The 22247-nt window shown below is 48.0% G+C and overlaps 1 protein-coding gene across 1 annotated transcript in view; it reads right to left on the reverse strand.

The window, feature by feature from the left end:
• LOC138468307 (zinc finger protein 318-like) overlaps nt 1-22247 on the reverse strand; it is a 640558-nt gene that overhangs the window by 89155 nt on the left and 529156 nt on the right. The window contains exon 8 of the mRNA XM_069608801.1: nt 8616-8712. Coding sequence (XP_069464902.1) covers nt 8616-8712 — 97 coding nt within the window. The remainder of the gene's footprint in view (nt 1-8615; nt 8713-22247) is intronic.

Below are 22247 nucleotides of genomic sequence, written 5' to 3' on the forward strand. Positions count from 1 at the left end.
GGACAATCAATGGACAATCAATGGGCGGAGGGGGCACCCCCTCGACCCGGAAGGCCTGCCGCTCGCTCACAGTGCATACGGCGGCCTCCGGGGATGGGGTGCCCACACTCCGACTTACTTGCATATGCTCCGCAGCTTGTATCTGCGTGCCCTGCGATACTAGTCTGGCACAGTATTGGAGGGTTCACGCCGCAACTCTGTAGTCCCGCTCCGCGGGCTTCACCGCTCTGGATCGAGCACGGAAACTTCTCGAGTATGCTGGTGGGCCGTGTGTTCCGAGTAGATTGGGGGAAGGGCAGCAGACCACACCAACGTTCCCTCCCGCGCGGGCCCGGTGTATCTTCAGCTCCGTTTTTCTTAGCCTCCACTGGTCACTGGATCTTCTCAGGGGTATCCTCTGGTGCACAATCGCTTCCGCCTACTTATCCTTCGCAGCACCCAAATATTACCACTCTGGGTACGCAGGATTTTTAACAGGATTTCTTATACAGGGCGCAGCTACACAGCTAGGCCGCCATTTTCGTTGGCGTCCGACAGTGCCCCGGGTTTAGGTTTTCTAAGTTTGGGCTTGTTCCAGTGTGGTGTTGTAGAGTTCAACTAGTGATGAGGGGTCAATGTTGGGGGAATTAAGGAATTCGGAGGCCATTGGTTTTATCACAGGTCTCAGGTTTTCGATGGTGATATTGCGTGTGTTTCTGGATAAGGTTTTAGGTGCCTTGGTAGTAGGTTCACTTTTTAACTGACTTTGGGTATTGTGAAAGTAATAAGATGGTGGTCAGACCAGGCACATGGTGTGATTTCGGACACTGAGATGTCGCAGTTGACTTCAGCAAGCCAATCTAATGTTCTGCCTTTGATATGTGTGGATTTGTGGATGTGTTGTGACAGTCCTAGTTGTGTGATGTATTGTTGATCAAAGAGGCATTTGCATCATTCGGGTCCTGTGAGCCAAGGTTGAAATCCCACAGTAGGATGATTTGGGAACCTGGTTTTGAGTTAGCAGTCAAAAGATGGGAAATGTCTTCAAAGGATGTGATAGCTCCTGGAGGTCTGTAGATTAGGTGGATTAGTATTGCTCGGGAGCTAGATAGCGGAAGTTTGAAGGATAAAAATTCTGCGGAAGACAGTATGTCTATGTTGTTGACTTCTCTGATATTTAAACTAGTTTTTGCAATGACTGCTACTCTTCCCCCCTATCCCTTTTGCTCTGTCTGTTCTATTGATATAATAGTTTTCCGGGACCGCAATAGAGAGATGGTCCGGCAGCTGGATATAGCCATGTTTCGGTTACCGCAAGAAAGTCCAGTTTGTTGGATGTGATCACATCTGCGATGTCGGGAGAGTGGGCGACTAAGGAGCGCACCTTTGATTGTGGGGGCGGCCGTTGAGATGTCCGGAGGTTGGGTGCATGGAGTATCCTGGCAGAGGTTGTTGGGTTTGCTACTGTGGTGGATTGGTAGGGTGGTTTGCAATCCTCGAGTTGTGGCAAGGTGGTTCTGGTGGGTATATGCTTGGTGCAGATGCGAGAACTCTGACATTTCCTAAGGGCAAGCCATGTCAAGATTCGACAAGTTAGGCGCGTTTGTACGGGAACCTAGTTTATTATTTCTCAAGTATGTTGGGCAGGGTATGAGGGGTGTGGGCGGGGTAGCATATTTGGCGATCCATTCTGCAGGTGATAGGGGTGGTTGGGGGGTGAGTGGGTAGTTTCAGTGGGTGAGTTGAGCAGTGTTGTGTTCCCGGTATTGGGGGAAGTTGGACAGAGGTATATCAGAATAGCGGGAGGATGGGGGCCATAGTAAGTAGCAGATTTGGGTCTGTCTAAAAATGGAAAATCACACAGTCTCTAGTGGTAGGCTAGATTGGGGGTGACACAATCTAACGTGATAGGCTGTTGCGTAATAAGCAGTAGTAGGCTAGTTCAAAGGCATACACAATCTATAGTGATGGGCTATTACGTACTAAGCATATAGTCTGGATAGTAGGCTTGTTTAAAGGCATACACAATCTATAATGATGGGCTATTACGTACTAAGCACATAGTCTGGATAGTAGGCTAGCTCAAAGGCATACAAAATCTATAATGATAGGCTATACTAAACAGTAGTAGGGTAATTCAGGGTGGGCTCATGAACTGTAGTCGTGGCTAGACCATGGTGAGCACACGTGATAGGGACCCAGTTTAATGCAGTAGACTAGTTGGAGATGAGCATGCATGCTATAGTCGCGGGTTAGTGAGCTTATGGTAAAGAGGAGATATTGCTTACATATGTTAGGGATGCAGGCACGACGGTGGCTGTGCCATTTAACATTTAGCTCGGGCCATGATTTCGCACTGCATGCATAATGCTAAATAACTGGATTTGTACGTTAGCATTCCGAAATGAGGGGATAGGCTTACAACATTATAAACATTTCAACATTGTGTGTGCATGTGATAACGTAGATCTGGTCATACCTGTTATATCAGCCGAGGGTTTGTCGGCAAGGTTGCCTCCAGTGAGTGGTAAAGTCAATTACTGTTCATACAAGGATTTCTGGCATGTGTCCCAATGGCACAATGAGGAACGGTACGATTAGAATAGTACGTGTGTGACCAAATTGATGAGTATTACTGCGCGTAGGGGCAAACAGGATGGCCTTACTTGGCCTTTGTCGGCCGCCGGCTATCCACCTGCCGGCGGAAGTAGAGTCCTGTTGAAGGACGCGCTGCTTAGCAACGAGACATCCAAGCCTCACTTTCGTGCCGGTTAGCACCCGGCATTTTGTTTCATATTAATGTAAAATGCAGGCAATGCGGTCATCAGGTATCAGGACCAGGGGTCTCGGGAATGAACCTGCTGCTGAGAAATGAGCAAGATTTGAAAATAGTATCACTGCAGGGCCATCACCACTTCCCTGTGTCTGGCCCCTGGCTCTTGTCGAGGTGGACCCACACGATGGATTCTGTCAATTATGATATCCCCTGCATCTCGCTGTCCAGGAGTTCCTTGAACACCAGCTGCATATTTTCCCTGAGATCGGTGTCGGGGACACTCTCGGGCAGTCCTCTCACCCCGATATTCGACTGCCGCGAGCGGTTCTCCAAATCCTTGGCCTGGAGCTCTAGATTATGTGTTGCCACTGCCAGATGCTCCGTCAGTGCATCCATCTTCCGGGTATCATCAGATAGCTCCTGGATTATGTTCTCGTTCGTTGCCACTCTGTCCCCTAATTTCCGCGACTTCACTCTTGACCTTGTTCAGCAGGGATTAGGCTAAGCTGATTCTGCAGGGTGGTGGTCATACCGATCGCTAAAGGCTTTGAAACACTGATGGAGTACCTCAATTGTGACTGGCTGCCATGGTGGTAGTGGAGGGGATGCTACAGCCACCTGTTTCTCCTTCCCCGCCATTTACTCCTCCGGGTTGTCATCCTCTCTCATCCACAGAGTCCACTGCTTCACTGGTGAAGGTCTTATTGGCGGGGGTCGCTACCCTGTGGGGACCTACTGCTGGGGATGGGATTGCTACAGTATAACTGACGGCGGCCATCTTGGCATCCCACTGAGAAGCTTTTGATTATATTTCTGTTCACCTTTGACAAGCTTGCTTCCTAGGAGGAACCCCCCTCCACCCCCATGGCTAGGAGCTGCGCTTCCCTGATAACTCTCACCACAACGTGGTCCGGTATCCCTGTGGATAGCTTTGCATATCCGTGTTGTGCAGTTGGCTGTGATGTCGGCCCCCGGGAATGGTGGTAGATTCTCTCCACTGGTGTCTGGGCCTAGGGCCCGCCTTGGAGTTCCCAAGGGCACCGCTGATAGCTTGTTGCGTACGCCTACTGCCTAATGCTGCTCGCTTTGTGCTGTCAGCCGCCTTCTGTTAGCAGATGGTACGACCCAGTGACTGGGGGGCACGCCCTCCCAGAGCAGAGTTGACCGCAGGGGGCCAGGGCTCTCCCGTCCGGGTCTGGTCGCTTGCCCCCCCTCTCCTTACTTAGCGCCCACTTCACTTGTGCAGCCCGTAGCTGCGTAGTCAAATGTGCCTGACTGGGCGCGCTCCCGCTAGTCCGCGAGGCCCTCCGACGCCGCAGTCTTCCTTAGTGCTCCGTTGCAGCGACTGGCTCGATTGCGCCAGGTGGGAGCCCACCTTCCAGTAGCAAACTACCAGGGAGGATTCCCCACTCCCCCCGCTCGCAGCAATTCAGGGGCGCTCTATGTTGTCGGGTGCCCAGTAGGTGAGCCTTTTCTCTCAGCTGGCCTTTCAGGCTTGACAGTGCCGCAGGAACCCCAGACACCTCAGGGTGGGAATTGATGCTTGGGCGCGTATCTCTGCAGCTCCGGACGGCGGGCCAGGGCAGTACTACGTTGGCTCGTACCCGTGTGGCATCCTTCGCACTTCTGCCAGCCCCGACCTGCGATCTTCCTGCTCCGCCGGAGCCATGGCACAAAGTTTCTCACAGTTAGGGCGCTTCAGGTTATTGCTCCTTTTCTGGGCTGCCAGGGAGGAGCGTGCTCCTCACGGTAGAACTGCGACGGCAGCCATCTTGGAATCCCCCTTCATATTCGTTTTTAACCTCTCGTGGGTGTATTATGTGTTTAGGTTTTTAAGGTCAATCTTGCATAGTCGGGCAATGTGAATAGGCTAGACCAAAATACCAAGACTAGTTAGTATAATTTAGATTTATTTTGAGAGAAAGCAAATGTTGGGTACCTGCTATGGCTTGTGCCTTGTTATATCTTTTGGAATAGGTGGGAAATGGCTGTGTGGGCTGCTAAAATTCTTCTGAGCGGCACCCAGAAGGAAGCTGGGCAAGAGCACATGCACACGGCTTAGAGGGAACATTGGTCAGCGTTATTTCTAGGCATTTCCTTAGGGGACAAGCATATAGCCCCCTACTAGCTGGGTCACTGGCTACACAATGACAGCAAAACTTCTAATGAAGTCTCCCCGTAAAACAATGCCAAAAAATTCAGGAACATAGGCAGTGAAAAAGCAAATGGTTTGGTCAGCATTAAAATGTGACGAGAACCCTAAAAATCGAATCCTTCCCCAACATTGCCACTCCTCCTTTGCTGCATTGCATGCTCTGTGAATCATTATTCAGAGGGTTAGACCTCTGCAGCATGTCCAGGTCATGTCAGCTATTGCAAAGCATGCTTGCTGGCCCAGCAGAAACCAACTTCATATGGAGTTTATTCAAGGCTGGGTATAGCTTGTGTGGCTCATCGCTTGCACACGCTTAATGTGCTCTTTCACACATACTTCGAATCTTGTCCTGCATTACAAGGTACAGAAGGAAATATGTGAAAGAAGATTGAATGCCTGTTAGGGAGAATTCTCAGAAATTTTCTAATTCCCTTCTACCTTAGAGATGCCCACCCCTTTTGCTGGACTTTAGGACTTAATTTTTTTTAATCCTGAGAGCGCAAGACCTTCTTCCCACTCTCTCATGTAAAATTTCTTTAATTTGAACACTTTATTTTGGTTTTTGGAGTCTGACAAACTCCATAGGCATCTTTTTACATTGTAAGACACAGCACCTTCAGGGCAGTGGCAAAGGGAAGTCTTTCAGATTTCCCCAAAGGTTTAAATGCCTTCTCTTGGTTAAACTACTGTTTCCAACAGCAGTGAAGTGAAATTGACGTTCCATACATTTGTAACTTTCTAGACCCAGCACACACTATCTTACAATAGGGTGCTATAGGGGTTTCTTAGTATCCCCTTTGTCTAGTTTCTCATGCAACATGTTTATTACCCTTTCTACAATTAATGGCTGGTGGCAGTGGTTTACCTTTTCCTACTATTGTCTGTTTCTACCGCGGGATGCTATTGCAGCTGCAGTAAAGCACCCATGGGTGACCATTTTGTCAAAATGGCCCTGGTCTTTTTTCGCCATTTCTGGTTGGAAAGGTCCTCATGAGATTTTCTGTGCGCCAAACCAGCTGTGGTCTCGTTGTTCGTTTGGTCTTTGTCAGGATTCAATGGTGAAGCCCGCCTCTGGCTCCAGCGCATCTGGCAGGGCCCGGAAGCGAGGGAGGCTCCTGAAAATCCCTATGCTAAATCTCCTTGGTTACAGGAATGCACCCAAAGGTGATTGGCTGGCTGTCCATCAAGGACAGCCACCCTGCTGTGTGACAGCTAGGCTGCGAATAAATGGGAGAAACCAGCATAAAAGGCGAGGTCTTTTAGACAGAAGGCAGTGTCTACCACTGGACGAAGGAATCCGAAGAAGAACTTGGAAGAGACGCTTGCTGCAACTCCTGGACCGTTGGTTTGCCCTGTGAAGCCCTGCTGCAGTGCTGAAGCTCAGAATTCATCTCAACTAGATAAGCCCTGCAAAGGACTACTTCTTCCCTTGGGTTGGTGGGACCAATCAACCCCAAGACGAACTCATCTGGAAATCCTCTTGAAGCTGGCTGTACTTCCATTGCTGTTGCAGGAACCAATTGCCAGGGAGAGGAACAGGAGAATCTAATGCATCGTTTTTAAGTTGACCTGAGCTCCAGGAAGATCCTCCGGACTCCCTCGAAGCAGGACTAACCAAGCCTGAGCCACCTTAGTGTGCTGGACCCCAGAAGCAAGTTAAGCCCACAAGGTATTCGAGAACCGCAGTGGTCCTATCAGCGAGAAGTTGAAACTGTTAAGTGCTGCTGATCTGACGTTTGCCCATTGCTGCTGCCGACCTTCAAACCGTAGTGCAGGAGTCCCCAAACGTTCCCCCTCTTGTCCCCATGACTGAGACCCAGGAACAACGGGATCTGCCATACTACAACTGGAACAGAAGCCAACTGGAACCAATTTCTTCAGACCTAAAGTACTGTGAACTAAGGGGTACTTACCTCTTGCTGTGTAGTTAGCTTGTCCTCAGTTGAGGCTTGCAATTAATGCATTTTGTAGAGTTGCTTGCTCAATTGACTTTGGCTGTCCTGGCTCCCTGATACACTCTTCTACCCCCTGACTGTGTTTTTATCTGTCCCTCCAAAAGGTCATAAATTCTTTACTTTTATAGCTGGGAAAGGGTTAATCTAGGTTGCACTGGGGGTTCAAAAGTACATACCTGTTTGAGAAGCTGGTTAACCATTGTTTCTCCCTTTAACCTTTTCAGTTTTGATATCATATTTATTGCTCTAAATGTACCAGTGATATCAGTGTCCTAGTTATTGAAGTCACCTGAGGGTGAAGGAAGTGTCAGTGTGCCACCCCAAAAGGGTATCTGATTTATTGAAACTGTGTATTTTGAAGTGTATTTTAAGTGTTACATATTTGCTCCCTTCTAAAGAAGGCTTATTCAAACCGACTGTTAAATTAATAAATAATTGTTTAATCAAGAAACCTTGAATAAACATTTTATTTGGATACTTGTAATGTTAAAAGATATTTGTACCGCGCACTATCAACACCGGAGTGGTCCCCTGGCGCTCTGGAAAAAAAAAAAAGGGTAGGGGGGTGAGTTCGTGGGAATAAGCTGGAAAAAGTACAAGAGAGCAGTGATGTACTGTTGGCGGCCTCAGCCCGGTGGGTCCGTTGGCTGAGTTTAGGGTGTTTTACGGTCGGTAGTCGTTGTGTGCTGTTGTGCAAGTCCATGTGTGGATTGTTTTGTTGTTGTAGTGAAGTGTGCAGATTGTTGCGTTGTAGGCCTGTGGTTGTGTTTGGTTAGAGTTTGAGAGGAGTATGCAGAGGGGTGAAATTGTTGGTGGATTGGTTAATTGGCATTGCTGTCCGGAAGTGAGGCACTGCATTTCCGTATTCTCCCCATGTGGGGTGCGGGAGCATCTCTGTCTGTCCTGATCTGGGCCATCCGATACTCACATTCCCTTTCACTCATGGCACCCACTCACATTCATGACCTTAACCAAGTTCGGCCTCGGCCACCTACGTGACACCCGTCTGTGTGCAGGCAGGCGGTTGTGTGTCCCTTCAAGTCTGGCCCAGAGAGCATTACCCATCCAGTTGGTGCGTAGTATTGACTAGCCAAGGCTATTCCATCCATATGTGGCGGATGGTTGGCATTCATCATCTTATTCAGTTGTTTATGCAGGCTATCGCTCCCAGCCCCTTCGAAACGTGGCACTTGCCAACGCTTGCAATTACGCCCAGGGGCGGCACCTGCCTTCATTCACAACTCCATACGGTCAATGCCCATGCCAATGTCCATTACTTTAAGTGTGGCAAGTGTAAACATTCACACAACTCTATAAAGGTATGGTACCTGGTGGCACTTGGCACTGTGAAACTATGTTTCAACCCTACAGCTCACAAAAGCCTGGCTGCTCAGTCTCTCTACTAACTTGTGTAGCACATGCTTATACCAAAGGTTGGGTTAAATATTGCCAAGAGGACAAGGCTGGTGCAGTCTCCCACAGGGTGCTACATACAATCTTGACTAACAATGCCCAAGACACACAAGGTGCACTTCAACATAAATATTTCCAACTATGGAAGTAGTATCAGCTAATCTACGTTTCCCATTCTGTGTAAATAGCAAATTGTAATGTTTGCTAGGATTTCAAAATTAAATTGTTTTGCATGTGGTAACATTGATTCAGTGGGACCTTCCCATTGTAACTCATGGTTTGTAATATCAAGTTCAGAAGTACAAATCCAAACATGAACTCTCAGCGCCCGACGTACCTTTGGCAGGGACAGATATTTTATTGATGTTTTTCGTTGCATGTTTGGCATCGTTCTGGTCTTTGTCGGCCCATGGTCTCTTGTAAGGATCCAGCGTCTGTGTACAAAGAAAGATGTAGTCATTACTAGAGCAGGTTTTAAGAACTGCACTTGCAAGGATATACAATGGTTATTACTGAGAAACGTGCTACTCTTCTGTAAGGAAAATTATCCTCCCCTGAAGTAATGGCTTTGTAACTTGAGATTAGTCATAGATTTACATGATGTGCAAAATCCTGCTATTTTTTGCCTGGGCCTGGAATTGCACATCAGCATTAAATAGGGTGGGGACAGTGAACAGGCTTGCCCAGATAGCCTCTCGGAGGTCTACACAAAGTCAACAATCACAAATCGGCAAAATCTCCATTGTTCCATTTGCAACCTTCTGATGCTCATGCGTGAGGACTTTACTTCATTTACGGCCTCATCATTCACATGGAGTTAGGGCTGGCTCGATTGTGGATCTGTAATGTATCCAGCTATACAATCAATGCTCAAGAGGAGCAACGTTTTCCTTTTTGAAGCATGAGTGGTCTAGTCATTTTATGCATGTACTTTATAACAGTAATGTACAACCGAAAGAGTGGTGTGATGGAGGCATATAGAACACACGTATGAATTGCCACTCCATGTAATAATGTTGCAAATGTTGGCAATACCATGTTTTTGTAAGCATGTGGTTTGGGCTCCGACTGCCGTTGATTGCTACTTTATTTCTTGCAGAATGTGCATTCAGGGTGGACAAAAGCTGCACATTCACATGTCTAAACACAGCTTAGTACACTGCATGATTGAGTTAACTTCTTTGTTGGATAACCTTATGTGGATGTTCTAAAACTACCTACAATTACGTAGTAGTTAATATTTTACTCTTGGTCTAAAGCCTACAGTGACCTTTCTGCTGCAGAGTTTGGATCTTTAGAGGCTGACTCAGCTGTCTGATTTTAAAATGTGAGATGAACTTAAGAAAATTGCTTGACAATCTGCAAAATTGCATACCACATACACCCGTCCTAGGCACACATTATGTTAGGGGGTTTTACAAACGTCACTCTCCATGAAAGGAAAGCCCACCAAGCGTGAACAGGGTTACACCTCTTCGGATCAGCCTAAACTACCCAAGGGAATGGTAGAGTGGTGAGCAGCCAGGTTTAGTCCAGGGAGGGCTGTAGTTGGGTACAAAGACGTCAGAGTATACATTAGTTCAAGAAAAAACACACACTGAAGAGTTATATACAAATAGACATAGTCCAAGACCCACAATACTAAGTTCAGTTAAGTACTATAAAACATATATACAGTATATGATCACTTGCAATACTCTTTCAGTGGTAAACCACAGACGCTCCTAGGTAATCACTTTAGAGTAGCTTTAACAGGAACACAACACATAGTAAACCAACATCAAACATATATGCAAACTTTCCAAACTCTTAATAACTTTCTACAATTTCAACCTAATCATGCCTTAACAGTCCAACCCCATCTAGTACGAGTCGAGTTAAGATGGGCCACCAGTGGCTGAAGGTTGGCCAGGAAAAGGCGGGAAGTAGTGAAACAGTGTTCAAAGTACTAGTGTCCATGAAGGATCCCCTAGAGTTGCTGGTTAAGTACATCTGTAGTTACAAACATGTGTGAGGAGGTTAGGATGACCCCCGAGTAGATGCCCCAAGGACAAGTGTCCGAGGGTAGGCGGTTTTACCGCTGAGAATACAAAGGGCTGTCCTCTCAATGTTACTCTATGGCTACCTGAGGGGTAGCAAGATACAAGCTATCTACAGGCCCCAGAGTCACAGGATCACACAAGCGGCACCACACCAGGCAGTTGCTATAGGACGGTTCCAGCAGAGAGGCGACGGCAGACCCAGAATCTTTTGGAGTATATTTGTGTGGTGTTTTATATTGCTCCCTTCTGAAGCACTCCAGCTCTTTTGCTAAACTGAGACTTTGAACATTTCATTTTCAATGTGTTTTCTGTGTTTGTTACTTGTTATGGAGTTTTAGACAACTCCATAGGCATCTTCTTGTTTGTGTCACACAGCACATTGAGTGCAGTGGCACAGGGGTGTCCTTTGGACTTTAACTTCTCTGGGATGAACTACTTTTTAAATGTATAGACCCAGCACACACCATCTTCCTATAGAGTGCTGGAGGGGTTATTTAGTATCCCCTATGTCTAAACACACTTGTAGTTGTCAAATGCTCCCCTTTCCTATTGAAATGGCTGGTGGCAGTGGTTTTATAACGAACTACCATGATTTTTCCCGTCTGCGCTAAAAATCGGGGCTGCCATGTTTTTCAATATGGCGCCCAAGACCCCTCCCGGTCATCTTTTTTCACCGTTTTTGTGGAAAGGTCCTTCTGGTGTTTAACTGTGCGCCAAACCAGGTTTGGTCCCTTTGTTCGTGAGCTTTTAGCGGACTTCAGGACTGAAGTCCGCCCATGGCGTCCGAGTGTCGGGGTGGGCAGGAAGTGAGGGAGGTGCCCCGAATCTCCCTGTGCCTGTCTCCTAGGAGACCCAAATGCACTGTGGCGTGATTGGCTGTCTGACTGTCCGGCAAGGACAGCCACCCCTGCTGGGTGTGTGACAGCTAGGCTGCAATGAATGGGAGAAAACTGTTTAAAAGGCGAGTCTCCAGGACTGGAAGGCAGGGTCGACCACTGGAACGAAAGAACCGAAGACGAGCTGGCAGAGGACGGCTGCTGCAACCACTGGACTGGTTTGCCCGGTAAAGCCCTAGTGCACCTCCGAATCGCCAGATCTCCATTCGACACAGAAGCTCCTTCAAGGACGGCTTCTCCCCATGAGTTGGTGGGACCAATCAACTCAGCAAACGCCTGTATGCCATTCTCGGAGCTGGTTATGGTTAACCAGGGAGAAGGACACCAGTTTGTGTTTGGAAGCCACAGCTACTTGAGCTGAAATGACGCCATTTTGTGTGCTCCGACGATGATCCCGTGCAGTGCAGTAGTCCCCCGGCGTCCTCCCTCTTGTCCCCACGACTGAGGCTCAGGAACAGAGATCTGCAGGAACTGCTAGGAACCAACGTCTTCAGCTACATCTTTTTGCTTCACTTTAAGGTACTGTGCCATCCAGTTGAGAGATTTTAACTCTTGCAGTGAAAGTTTGTGAAACACTACCAACTTGCAGACCTAACCAGCTTGTGACCCAGCAGATCATTCTCTTTCATCTAAACTACTTCTAAAAACTTTTACAAAGACTTCTTCTCCATTTGTACCAGAACTGTGCTGTCCTATCCAAGAACACTAGACTATTGACTTTGGCCTGGCCTATTGAATTGAACTCACCCTCCTGTACATTGAATCTTTGCATTATCGGAAAGAAGTGTTTTCTAACCCCTTGTACACACCTCTGCCTTTTTATTCCGATTTAAAAGTATTGAAGTGCCAATTGGCTCCTTTTTCAGGGGAGCTCAAACTGTCCCTACAACTTAGTTTTGTGCTGTTGTATATTGGTATTGAATATGGAGTTGATTTCTACTAGTGGATGTTTTCCAAATGACTATAAATACATGTTTAATTATTTTTTTTTAACCAAGAAACCGAGTGTGTCTACTTGAACCACTGTGATTGTGATACTTCTGTCTAACTTCTTCTACTGCTCACATTGCCTCTTGAAATAAGCCTGGCTGCTCAGCTCGCTACCAAAAGTGTGTGGTACAGACTTCTACCAAAGGTTGGTTTTTGCTTACACCTGTAGTCCTAATTATGTTTGGTGTTGCCAAAGGTACTCCCTGCAATTCTGCCTAACAGTTCCCGAAACCACCCTGTCCTTTGTCTTTAGGAATGCCTGAATGCACCCAGTCCTGATTGGATGGCTGGCAGGCAGGACAGCCACCCTGCTGTTTGAGTGACAGCCTAGGCTGTGCATGAATGGGAGAAACCAAGAGTTTTGGGACTAGAGGCAGAGTCGACCACTGGGAAGAACAACCTGACGAAGAAACAGAACAAAGCTTGCTGCATCCTCCTGGACCTTTGATTTGCCCGTTGAAGCCCTACTGCTGTGCTGAAACTCCTTTTTCTGATCAACAAGAGAAACTCCGGAAGTGACAACTTCTTCCCTTGGGTAGGACCAACTAAACCCGAAACGAACTCCACTGGATTCATCTTCACCAACTGGCTGTACTTCTTTGCTGCTACAGGAACCGAGTGCCAATGGTCAAGAAATCCGTAGTCGAGTGCAACGTCTGCAAGCCAGCCAGAAGCTCCAAGTGTCTCCCCAGGCCCCTCCAGAAGCAGGACAACCAGAGCTCGAGTGCAGGACTCGGAGTGAAGGAAGCCGTCTTGAAAAGGGGGTAGTTCTTCCCAGGGACCAGTCCTTATTAGCATAAATTACCCAATTCCACCCAATTACACGTTCGCCGTGCCAAGCAATGAACTCATGCTAGGGAAATGACACCTTCATTATAAATTTATCATTTATTAGACATATAGCATAACATAACAAATAAAGCAGAAATTTAGCAATGATGGAAATGTCTGTTAGAGAGATCACTAAACTTAGAGAAACACAGTCTTATGACCCTTGAAATGGTTAATCAGTGCTAGGAGATCCTGGTCATCTTAAGCTAACTGCTGCCAGCCCCGCTCCTTCAGATAACAGCGCTGCAAGGTGCTGCAAAGAACATGGTCCGGGCACACTGTCCGCGGATGAATCTCCCCCTCCGTTCTGGGTGCTTGCACCTTTTGTGCTCTTGTGCCGTCAAATCAGCATGACGCACAGTTCCAGAACCTTCGTCGTGCAAAAAACAAGTTTACTTATGGAAAAAACCCAGCTCAGTAAATTTCAAACGCGCTCCTTTCTCTGCCCCTCCCTACTTGGAAACCGTCTGCAAAAGCTCAGGAGTGTTTGTTATCAGTGAGTACGCGGCAGTACCAGGCCTTCTCGGGGAAAGATTTGTTTACAACACACGGCAGATCCACGGTTGCAAAGACAAAATATTCTAGGAGAAGCTGAAATCAATTAACCCCTAGTGAGCAAGCTTTACCAGGCCTGCACTCTGCTAGCTGGTGTCTATAGTGCTTCAAAGATTGGCTATCTAAGCGCTATATAGGTGCCATAATGCTCCAAACACTCAAATACAGGTCTCTATTAGCTACCAAACTGGGGCCTCAGCCCAGCCTTTCAATACACAATGAATAATGTGACCTTCCACCCCTCCTAGGCCTGCACATTCCTTGTAGCTCACTGATGCTTAAAGTGGGCGTGACCAACACATTACTTTCAGCATTTAACACATACTTGGAATAAGCTATTGGTTTTAGCTGTTAATGCAGCCATCTAAGGCCCTAATATGCAAATATGGCACTTTGTATCTCACGACAGAAACTCAACCTGTATCCAAGAGCCGCGGTGGTGCTGTTTACCGAGCACTGAAACTGAGAAGTGTGGCTGATCTGAAAAGAACCCGTAGCTGCTGCCGACCTCCGAATTGCTGCCGCAGGAGTCGTCCAGACGACCTCCCTCTTGTCCCCACGACTGAGGCCCAGGAACCCAGGATCTGCATCACTGCAACCAGACAGAAGCCAGCTGGACCACTTTTCTTCTAAACAAAGGTGCTGTTCCGACTTGGGGTACTTACCTCCGCATCTTAAGCTTTACTCTTCTCAGCTGAGACTTGCAGTAGCTACTTTGCTAGAGTTGATTTCAGCTCTACCCTACAGAAGTGTAGCAGCTTGGGACCCTACAGTGAGTTTTCATGAACAAAAAAAAAACTCTGCTTTTGTGCAAGACTTTGCTATCTAAGAAGTGCCTCGCCTCCATAGACTATTCTCCAATTGACTTTGGTTGCACTGGCGCCCTGCAGACTCTTCTAGTCCATATGACTTTGATATCTACTGTCCGTCAGAGGGGATACTTGGTTTTAAACTATCATTGCTGGGAAAGATTTTTGTCTAAATCACATGGGAACATTTAAGTGCTCACATACTCCGAGAACCCGTTTAACCTTTTTCCTTCCCTTAACCATTCCTTTCCACAAACCTCAACCTAAAAAAAAAGTGTACTAGTGATATATAAAATGCCATTACTGTCCTAGTTAGTGAAGTCACCTCAGGGTGTAGGAAGTGTGTAGAAAGCATCTCTAAAGAGTATCTACTAGCTTTGTGTTGATGCTGGAAAAGTATTTGAAAGTATATTTGATTATTACAAGGACGTATGGAGGAAAGGGGACTATGGACTAAGATTATGTTAGTCACTGCGGTGAGTAACTTAATTACTCTTACGTCCCGTCCCTTTTCCTCCGTACTGCATGACGGATTACAAATGATCGTAGTCCCAGGGTGGAGAGGAGAGCCTCCTTAAGAAAACAAGTTCCTTAGAACCACCTGTCCGAAAAGCCGCGTTTGACTTAGAGCCGGTGTCCAAACAGTAATGCTTACAGAAAGCCGAAGGGGTGGTCCAGGTGGCCGCACTGCTGATGACCTGCCACGGAACCTGCCATTGGAAGGCAATGGCCGTGGCTCAGCGTGGGCGTGCATGTTAGCTAGCAGTGGCTTGTGCTGCCCCTCATAGGCCTCATTGATGGCTGAAATCATCCACTGTGCTATAGAGGCCTTGGATACCCGATACCTGGCCCTTGACCTCCCCAAACCCCCCAGAAGGTAACAAATAGTGCATCCGACTTGCGGAAGCCTTGGCCCTGTCCAGATAGAATATCAGAGCGTGCCTGACATCCAGACAGTGCAAGGCACTCTGAGCCTCGTCCTTCGGGTCAGCAAAAGATTTAGTTAAGACTTTCCTCGTTTAGATGGAAAGCAGATGGTACCTTAGGTAGGAACGCGGGTTGTGTCTGTAGGACCACCTTATCCCTGTGAAAAGTCGTATAGGGTTCTGAGGCCACCAGAGCCTGGGTCTCACCGACTCTGGGAGCAGAGGTGAGGCCCATTAACAAAGCTTTCAATGGTGACAAGCCTGTTTGTGGACGCCATTAGGTCGAAGAGCTTGCGTGCCAAGGCGCCCAGCGCTACAATGAGGTCCCACACGGGGTGTGGATTTCTGATGGGTGGGTAGAGCCTGGAGAGGCCCACCAAATGTCTCTTGACTATCGGGTTGGAAGAGGAGAAAACCTCTGAATTTCTGGAGGCCCCTATTGCTGTCAAATAGGTGCGGCAAGTGTCCACTTGCACGTCTGATTGTGCTAGGTGTGCCGAGAAGGAGAGCACATCATCCAGCATGCACATAAGGAGGGCAAGCTCCATAGAGTCTGCCCAGTGACAGAAACTAGTCCATTTACTCTTGTACTGGTTCCTGCTAGCCTTGCACCTAGCACCCTGAATGATTTCTAGGTTATCCTGTGATAGGATCAGGTGCTTCAGCATGACCTGCTGAAGAACCACGCTGCGAGGACTATTTTCTGTGGGGTGGGGTGGATGATCCTGCCCCCTGCTGCATCAGCAGATGTGCTGGGCCCATCGGAAGGTGACTGGTGGCCTGTCCGAGAGACTGAGAATTTCTGAGAACCATGGTCTCGCCAGCCACCACAGAGCTATCAGAATGATGCTGAGGTGACAAGATTTCTTTATCTTGCAGATCACCCTGTGGACGAGGGGTGTGGGAGGAGGGGCATACGCTGTCATGCCGTTCCACTGTATCTGAAATGTGTCACCCAGGGAGCCGTGGCCCTGCTCCTGCCAGGACGCGAACTGCTGGCACTTCCTGTTGTCCCAGGAGGAAAAAAGATCCACTTGCGGATGCCCCCATCTGCTGAAGATCTCCAACAGCACCTGATCATTCAATTGCCACTCCCCCAATATTCCGCCCCCAAGATGGACTCCCCCCTGCGAGTGGACGGCCGTGAGGTAGATGTTCTCCAGGGCCCATTCCTACATGCTGGCTGCTAGGCTGCACAAGGGAGGGGACCTGGTATCCCTCTACTTGTTGACATAGTACATGCTGGTGGAGCTGTCGGTCTGGATAAGGACGACCTTGCCCATAATGAGCGGAAAGAAAGCTTTTAGAGCTAGCCAGATGGTCTTCAGCTCCAACCAGTTGATATTAGACTCTTGCTCCTGCCGGGTCCAGACTCCATGGATGATGTGGCTGTCCAGAATAGCTCCCCACCCCTCTAGGGAGGAGTCCGTTGTGTGTGACCTGCAGGGCCTGCTGCCGGAAGCACTTGCCCTTCTGCAGGTTGCAGTCCCTGTACCACCATGTGAGGTCTGAGTTGAAAGAATGAGGGATGGACAAGCTCCACTTGGCAGCCCTTCTCCTGATTCCATGAGGCTGCGAAGTGCAGTGGAGTCTCGTGTGGGGTATGGCCAGTAGGACTGCTAACATGTTACCTAATAGGTGTTGGTACCACCAGGCTGATGTCACTTCTCGGGTGAGGAAGTGAGTAGTGGTCCTCTTGATGGCCACGATCTTCTCCTCCAAGGTGAACACTCTCTCGGAGCTCGTGTCCCAGTAAAGTTAGTCTCTGCGTAGGCAGCAGCTGAGAGACTTGAGGTTTAGCGAAAATCCCAGCTCGTGGAGCGTACTCAATGGCGGAGGAAGTGTGGTGAACCATCTCCGGAAATCTCGCTCTGACGAGCCAGTCGTCCAGGTACGGGTAGACGTGGTGGCCCCGAGGGGGGCCGCCACTGTATTCATGAGTCTGGTAAATAGCCAGGGGAGTGAGTGAAGGCCGAAGGGTAGCACCTTGTATTGAAAATGACAGCCTATGATCCTGAATCGCAGAAAAGATCGATGCAGCTGGCAAATCGGGACGTGTAGATAAGAGTCCTTCAGATCCTGGGAGCACATCTAGTCTGGTACTTAGTGGATTATTCAAAACACTTACACACTTTATTTTTCGTGTATTTTTTCGAGAACCAACGGGAATCGACTCCTGTGCTGGATTGTTAGCATCGGAATTACCCGATACAGCAATACACTGACTTTTGAATTTAAACTTGCAGAATTGGAAAAGCGTTTGATTATAGCCCGACACATATACTTTATGTAGAATGTAAGCTGACTAGGCATTACGGTGGATAAACACGACGACAAACAGTGCATCACAGAATCTGGAAACACACAGGGAGGAACAAGGATACTTACCCTTCTAACCCCACAGTGACGATTTGATCTAACCATTATCTAATACACATATCACTATTATTTTCAGAACACAAGAGAATTGTCTAATAAGATGACATTTCGACAATTCCACATCGAAATTGCCATTTGAAGTCCTAAATGAAAAGAAAAATACTGTTTTGTGTTTGGAATAGAAACTATTGGTTGAAACTTACATTTAGAGTATTTTTGAATTATCAGTATTATTGGGAAACACTGTTTAATGAAATAGTTATTGCCCCTGAAGAAGAGAGGCACACTCTCGAAACGCGTAGAGCTCCATATCGAGAATGTTTTGTATTTTAGGTATTGAACTGATTTTTGTTGAAAATAAGTACTACAAATATTATGTTTATAAATAATTTTTGTACAACATTGTGTATATTGAAATTTGTTTTCTAATTAAGAATTGCAAAACGAAATGAGTTATGAATTTAGCTGTTCTAAATACAAAAATTAGTGAAAATTGTGACATTCGTTTAAATTTTGGTTGGATCTTTTTTCCAATATCAAGAGGTGTGCAGAGGACGGGAGTTCCTATTACTAATAGGAATTCCATGGTTTTTCAAGATATTACTGACCTTTGATACCAAGGTTGTTGGTTTTCTCCCCCACATCCCTAAAGAGCATTTAACGACTGCACAAGCCATTGGAGCTTTGCATTTTTCTAATTTAGACTAACTATTTAAAATATAGGGTGTGCAATTTCTTTTTGCATTTTTCTAGCACATCCAGTCTCCCTTGAACAACGTCTCTGCTAGGAGTGCCGGCTTAACCATCCTGAATTTTTGAAGAGGGAGGGAGAGGTTGATGGTGGAGAGGTCCAGCACAACTCAGGCCAGCCTGGTTATTTTGTATGGTGAAAGTCTTGGAATAGAAGCCCAATCCTCGCTGGGACTTTTCACTGCCTGGCTCTCGATGAGTGACCGAACTTCCGCGGACAGAGTTGCTGTCCCCAATCTGTGGGAGGGAAGGAGGAGAGGAAGGGATCGGTAGGCGATAACCCGTGGATAACTATAGAGGATCCAGGGGTCCGCAAACTTCTGACACCAAAACTGTGCGTGACGGGCAAGCCTGCCCCCCAATGGAGACAGGTGGACCCGAAGGGACGCGTCATGCCTTCTTTCCCTCGGAGGCTATTGCAAATTTGTTTGCGCCGGTGTTGACTCTGCGAATGGTCAGGCTGCCTGGACCTCCGCTTTTGGAAGCCGCTGAGCCCTCCGAACGTCCGCCCCGTGTCGGAGCGTTGATGTGAGACTGGATTCCATGTTGTCTTGCGCCACCATTTTAGCCTCTGCCAGTCCCGCCTTGAATCGTGACTGTCTCTGCACCAGAAGTTCTGGAAGGAAGTCTGCTATTTCCCACAAGAGACTCTGGTTAACGACTGCCAGCATGGCATCCGCATTGGATTGACAAAGATGCAGCGAAGCGTTGGAATAAAGCTTCTTCCCGTATGCCTCCAAGATCTTCTCCTTTCCTAGCAGAGCCGAGGACTAGGTGGCCGAGGACGACTGAGGCTTTGAGTAGTGTTGCCGGAGCAATTACCAAAGTGCGGTTGATGGTGGGCCGACAGCAAGAGTGGATCTCCCTCCATTTGCCTATACTTGGCGCCCAGGCGCCGATTGACAGGTTGGGCCGAGTGGGGTTTGAGCCATCCCTTCTTGGCCAAGGCGACATCTTTCTGCATCAGGATCCCCGTTCAAGCTGGGGACGTAGAGTGAGGACCTTGGCCAGTACCGCCTCCGGTTCGACTTCAGGTTGAGGAAGGTCCAAGTACTCTGCCAGACCTGCGAGTCGTTAGTGGAAGGCTTTGGCTGACATTATTATTAATAATTTAGCATTTATATAGCGCTACAGAGTAATTCCGGTATTTCAGGCCGAGACCTGGTAGGCATTTTGCCCTCGGTGGATCTGCCGGTAGTACTGCGTATAGGCGTTCCCTCTGACATGTTGCTGGTACTATGGCGTGGCCCCTCGGGTGAAGACCCGGTAAAATAACCTTCCGGTCCCTCAGCACCGTCACTGGGAGGATCCACTGACCCCTCGGCCTGCCAGTAGCCGACTTAGCATCGGTACTCGTGATGGTAAGAGAACCTGAGCGTTCCGTCAGCGGGGGCAAGTCCTTGGAAGTAGTCCCCCTTGCAGGGTGCGCTGGAAAAGAGTGGCCCTACCTTGGGCCTGGATCCATGATTGACCAAGTCCTTCAGGTCCTCTGGAGGCGATCTCTGGAAGAGCTCCCTCCCCCTGGCTAGTCTGTTCTTCAGAGACTTCGAGGAAAGCACGTCGCACGCGGTACAAGCTTGCCAGCCGTGGTCTGGGCCAAGGCAATTTAGGCAGAGGGCGTGGGGGTCTGAAGTTGGAAACAGCCTGTTGCAGGATGGACACCTGCTGAACCCTGTCAAAGTCAACCTGCGCCGGGGAGGAGCGCGATGCCGGAGGACCAAGTACCTGAATGATCGAGAAAAAGTATCTGCGTGTGGAAATACATGGCCAAAGCCAGGCGCGCTGGTGAATTCGGCACTTTCCAGTCAACGCAGAAAAGGGTGTTGGGAAGGAGCCGCTGCTTTCCTGCACCCCACAAGCGCTTTATAAATGAGTCAAGACTTAGCTCTATAGCACTGAGAAAGCTTTTTTTCATGCAAAATAATCACACAGGCATGGCCAGTCACTAAATATAGATTGGTAATATTTAAAATATAATGTACAAATAAATTAGTTGAAAAACACGTGCAAGTGTTATTCTGTGTAGTTTTCAAAATCAAATGTCAAAGCACAATGTAGAGAGCAGGCTCTCTGCCAAAGAGGAATGTGCTTGCGCTAAGAATAGATCGCAGAGTCTCTAAGGCTTGAACAGAGAATGTGGATGATCAACTGGTCCTGTCACTCACAGGCCAACGGAGACTCAGAATCAGCACAACATAGTATTAGAAAAGTGTTTTTCTGTAGAAGTAATTGGACCACATCAAATATAATTTTATGGAGTTAATGCTGAGAGAATGGAGGGAAGATGTGCATGTATGAATGTTTATAACGTAGTAAATTATGCTAAACACGTGCGGCAAAATATTCTTGCCCATTCAGCATACTGTTAAGTAGATTGTCCCAAACGGAACATGACCATGCATCACTGGAGCCTCTGCAACATCCCTTGTATGGCAAGAAGAACAAGTTTGGAGAAGCTCTGCTGGTATCCAGTGACCAAGTGAAGGGTATTTAAGCCCCAGGCCCAGCAAAGTATCCAGAGGACCTTTGAGGGAGCCAGCGACGACAGAATGCTGGCCTCAAATGGCAGTCCTCTGCCATTTCCCCAATCCTCATGATCTGTAAAGATTAAAGTCTTGTCATCATCTGCAAGACAGACTCATGGATTTTGATTCCCTAGAGGGGTGTATTTACTCTGGTTTATGGTGATTATGGGTCCCCTGTATTTAAGAGGCAACCCTGCAAAATGGGGTTCCCTTTCAAGGGGACCGAGGAGTGGCGCTGGTGGTCGGAGTCGGGCGAGCGCATGCTCCCAGGGCCGCGCTTCTCAAATTAAAAGGGAAGATTTTTTCTGGTGAAAAAGGTTCTGTCTCCCGTCCCTCGCGAGGTACGCCCATACAGTATGGAAGAAAGGGGACAGGGCGCAAAAGTACCTGAGAGGATCCTCCTGTCAGGGCGTTTTCTTTGAAAAGAGTCGCCCTTGTGGGGTGCACTGGAAAATAGTGTGCCTCCCTTGGACCTGGACTTATGTCTGGCGAAGTTCTCCAAGTCCTCTGGAGGTGACTTCTCGAAGAACTCCCTCCACCCAGCTAGTCTGTTCTTCAGAGCATGTGAAGCGCGTTGGACGCGGTACAACCAACCCACCCGTGGTCGGGGCCAAGGCAGCGGAGGCAGAGCATGGGGATCTTGTGTAGCAAAGAGCCCCACTCCGGCTGAACACCCGCTGAAGCCTGTTAAGTCAACATGCGCCGGGGAGAAGCGAGGCGCCAGATGACATAGTACCTGATTGATAAGACAAAAAAAGACAGAAGAAAGCATCAAGGGAAGAGCGTGTGGTATTACATGGCCAAAGTAAAACCCAGGAGCGTTGTGAAATCTGCCTGTTCCCGCTGACGCGGAAAAGGGGACTGAGTGGCAGCGGACTCAGAGGAGCGCATGTTCCCAGGGCCACACCCCCACGTACCTCTAAGATTAAAGGGGAAGAAGGTTTTTCTGGTGAAAAAGGTTCCGTCTCCCATCCCTAGCGAGGGACGCCCATGCAGTATGGAGGAAAGGCAACAAGACGTAAGAGTAGGTGGATTACCTACTACCAAGAGGACAATTGTTGTGTAGTCTCCCACAGGGTTACAACATCTATTCTTGCCCAACACTGGCCGAGAAGACCCTCTTAGCAAGAGTTTCAAAACGCGTATCATCCCCGTCGTGAAGGATAGTTCGATAAGTGGCTGCTCTGCTTGTGGAAGTGGCAGATTGTACTACCAAACTCTCAGGAGCGAGTGCTTTGAAAGAAAGTCTGGATCCACACTAGAACC

Source organism: Ambystoma mexicanum, chromosome 4q (assembly GCF_040938575.1).
Source record: "Ambystoma mexicanum isolate Mex_15411 chromosome 4q, UKY_AmexF1_1, whole genome shotgun sequence".
NCBI lineage: Eukaryota > Metazoa > Chordata > Amphibia > Caudata > Ambystomatidae > Ambystoma > Ambystoma mexicanum.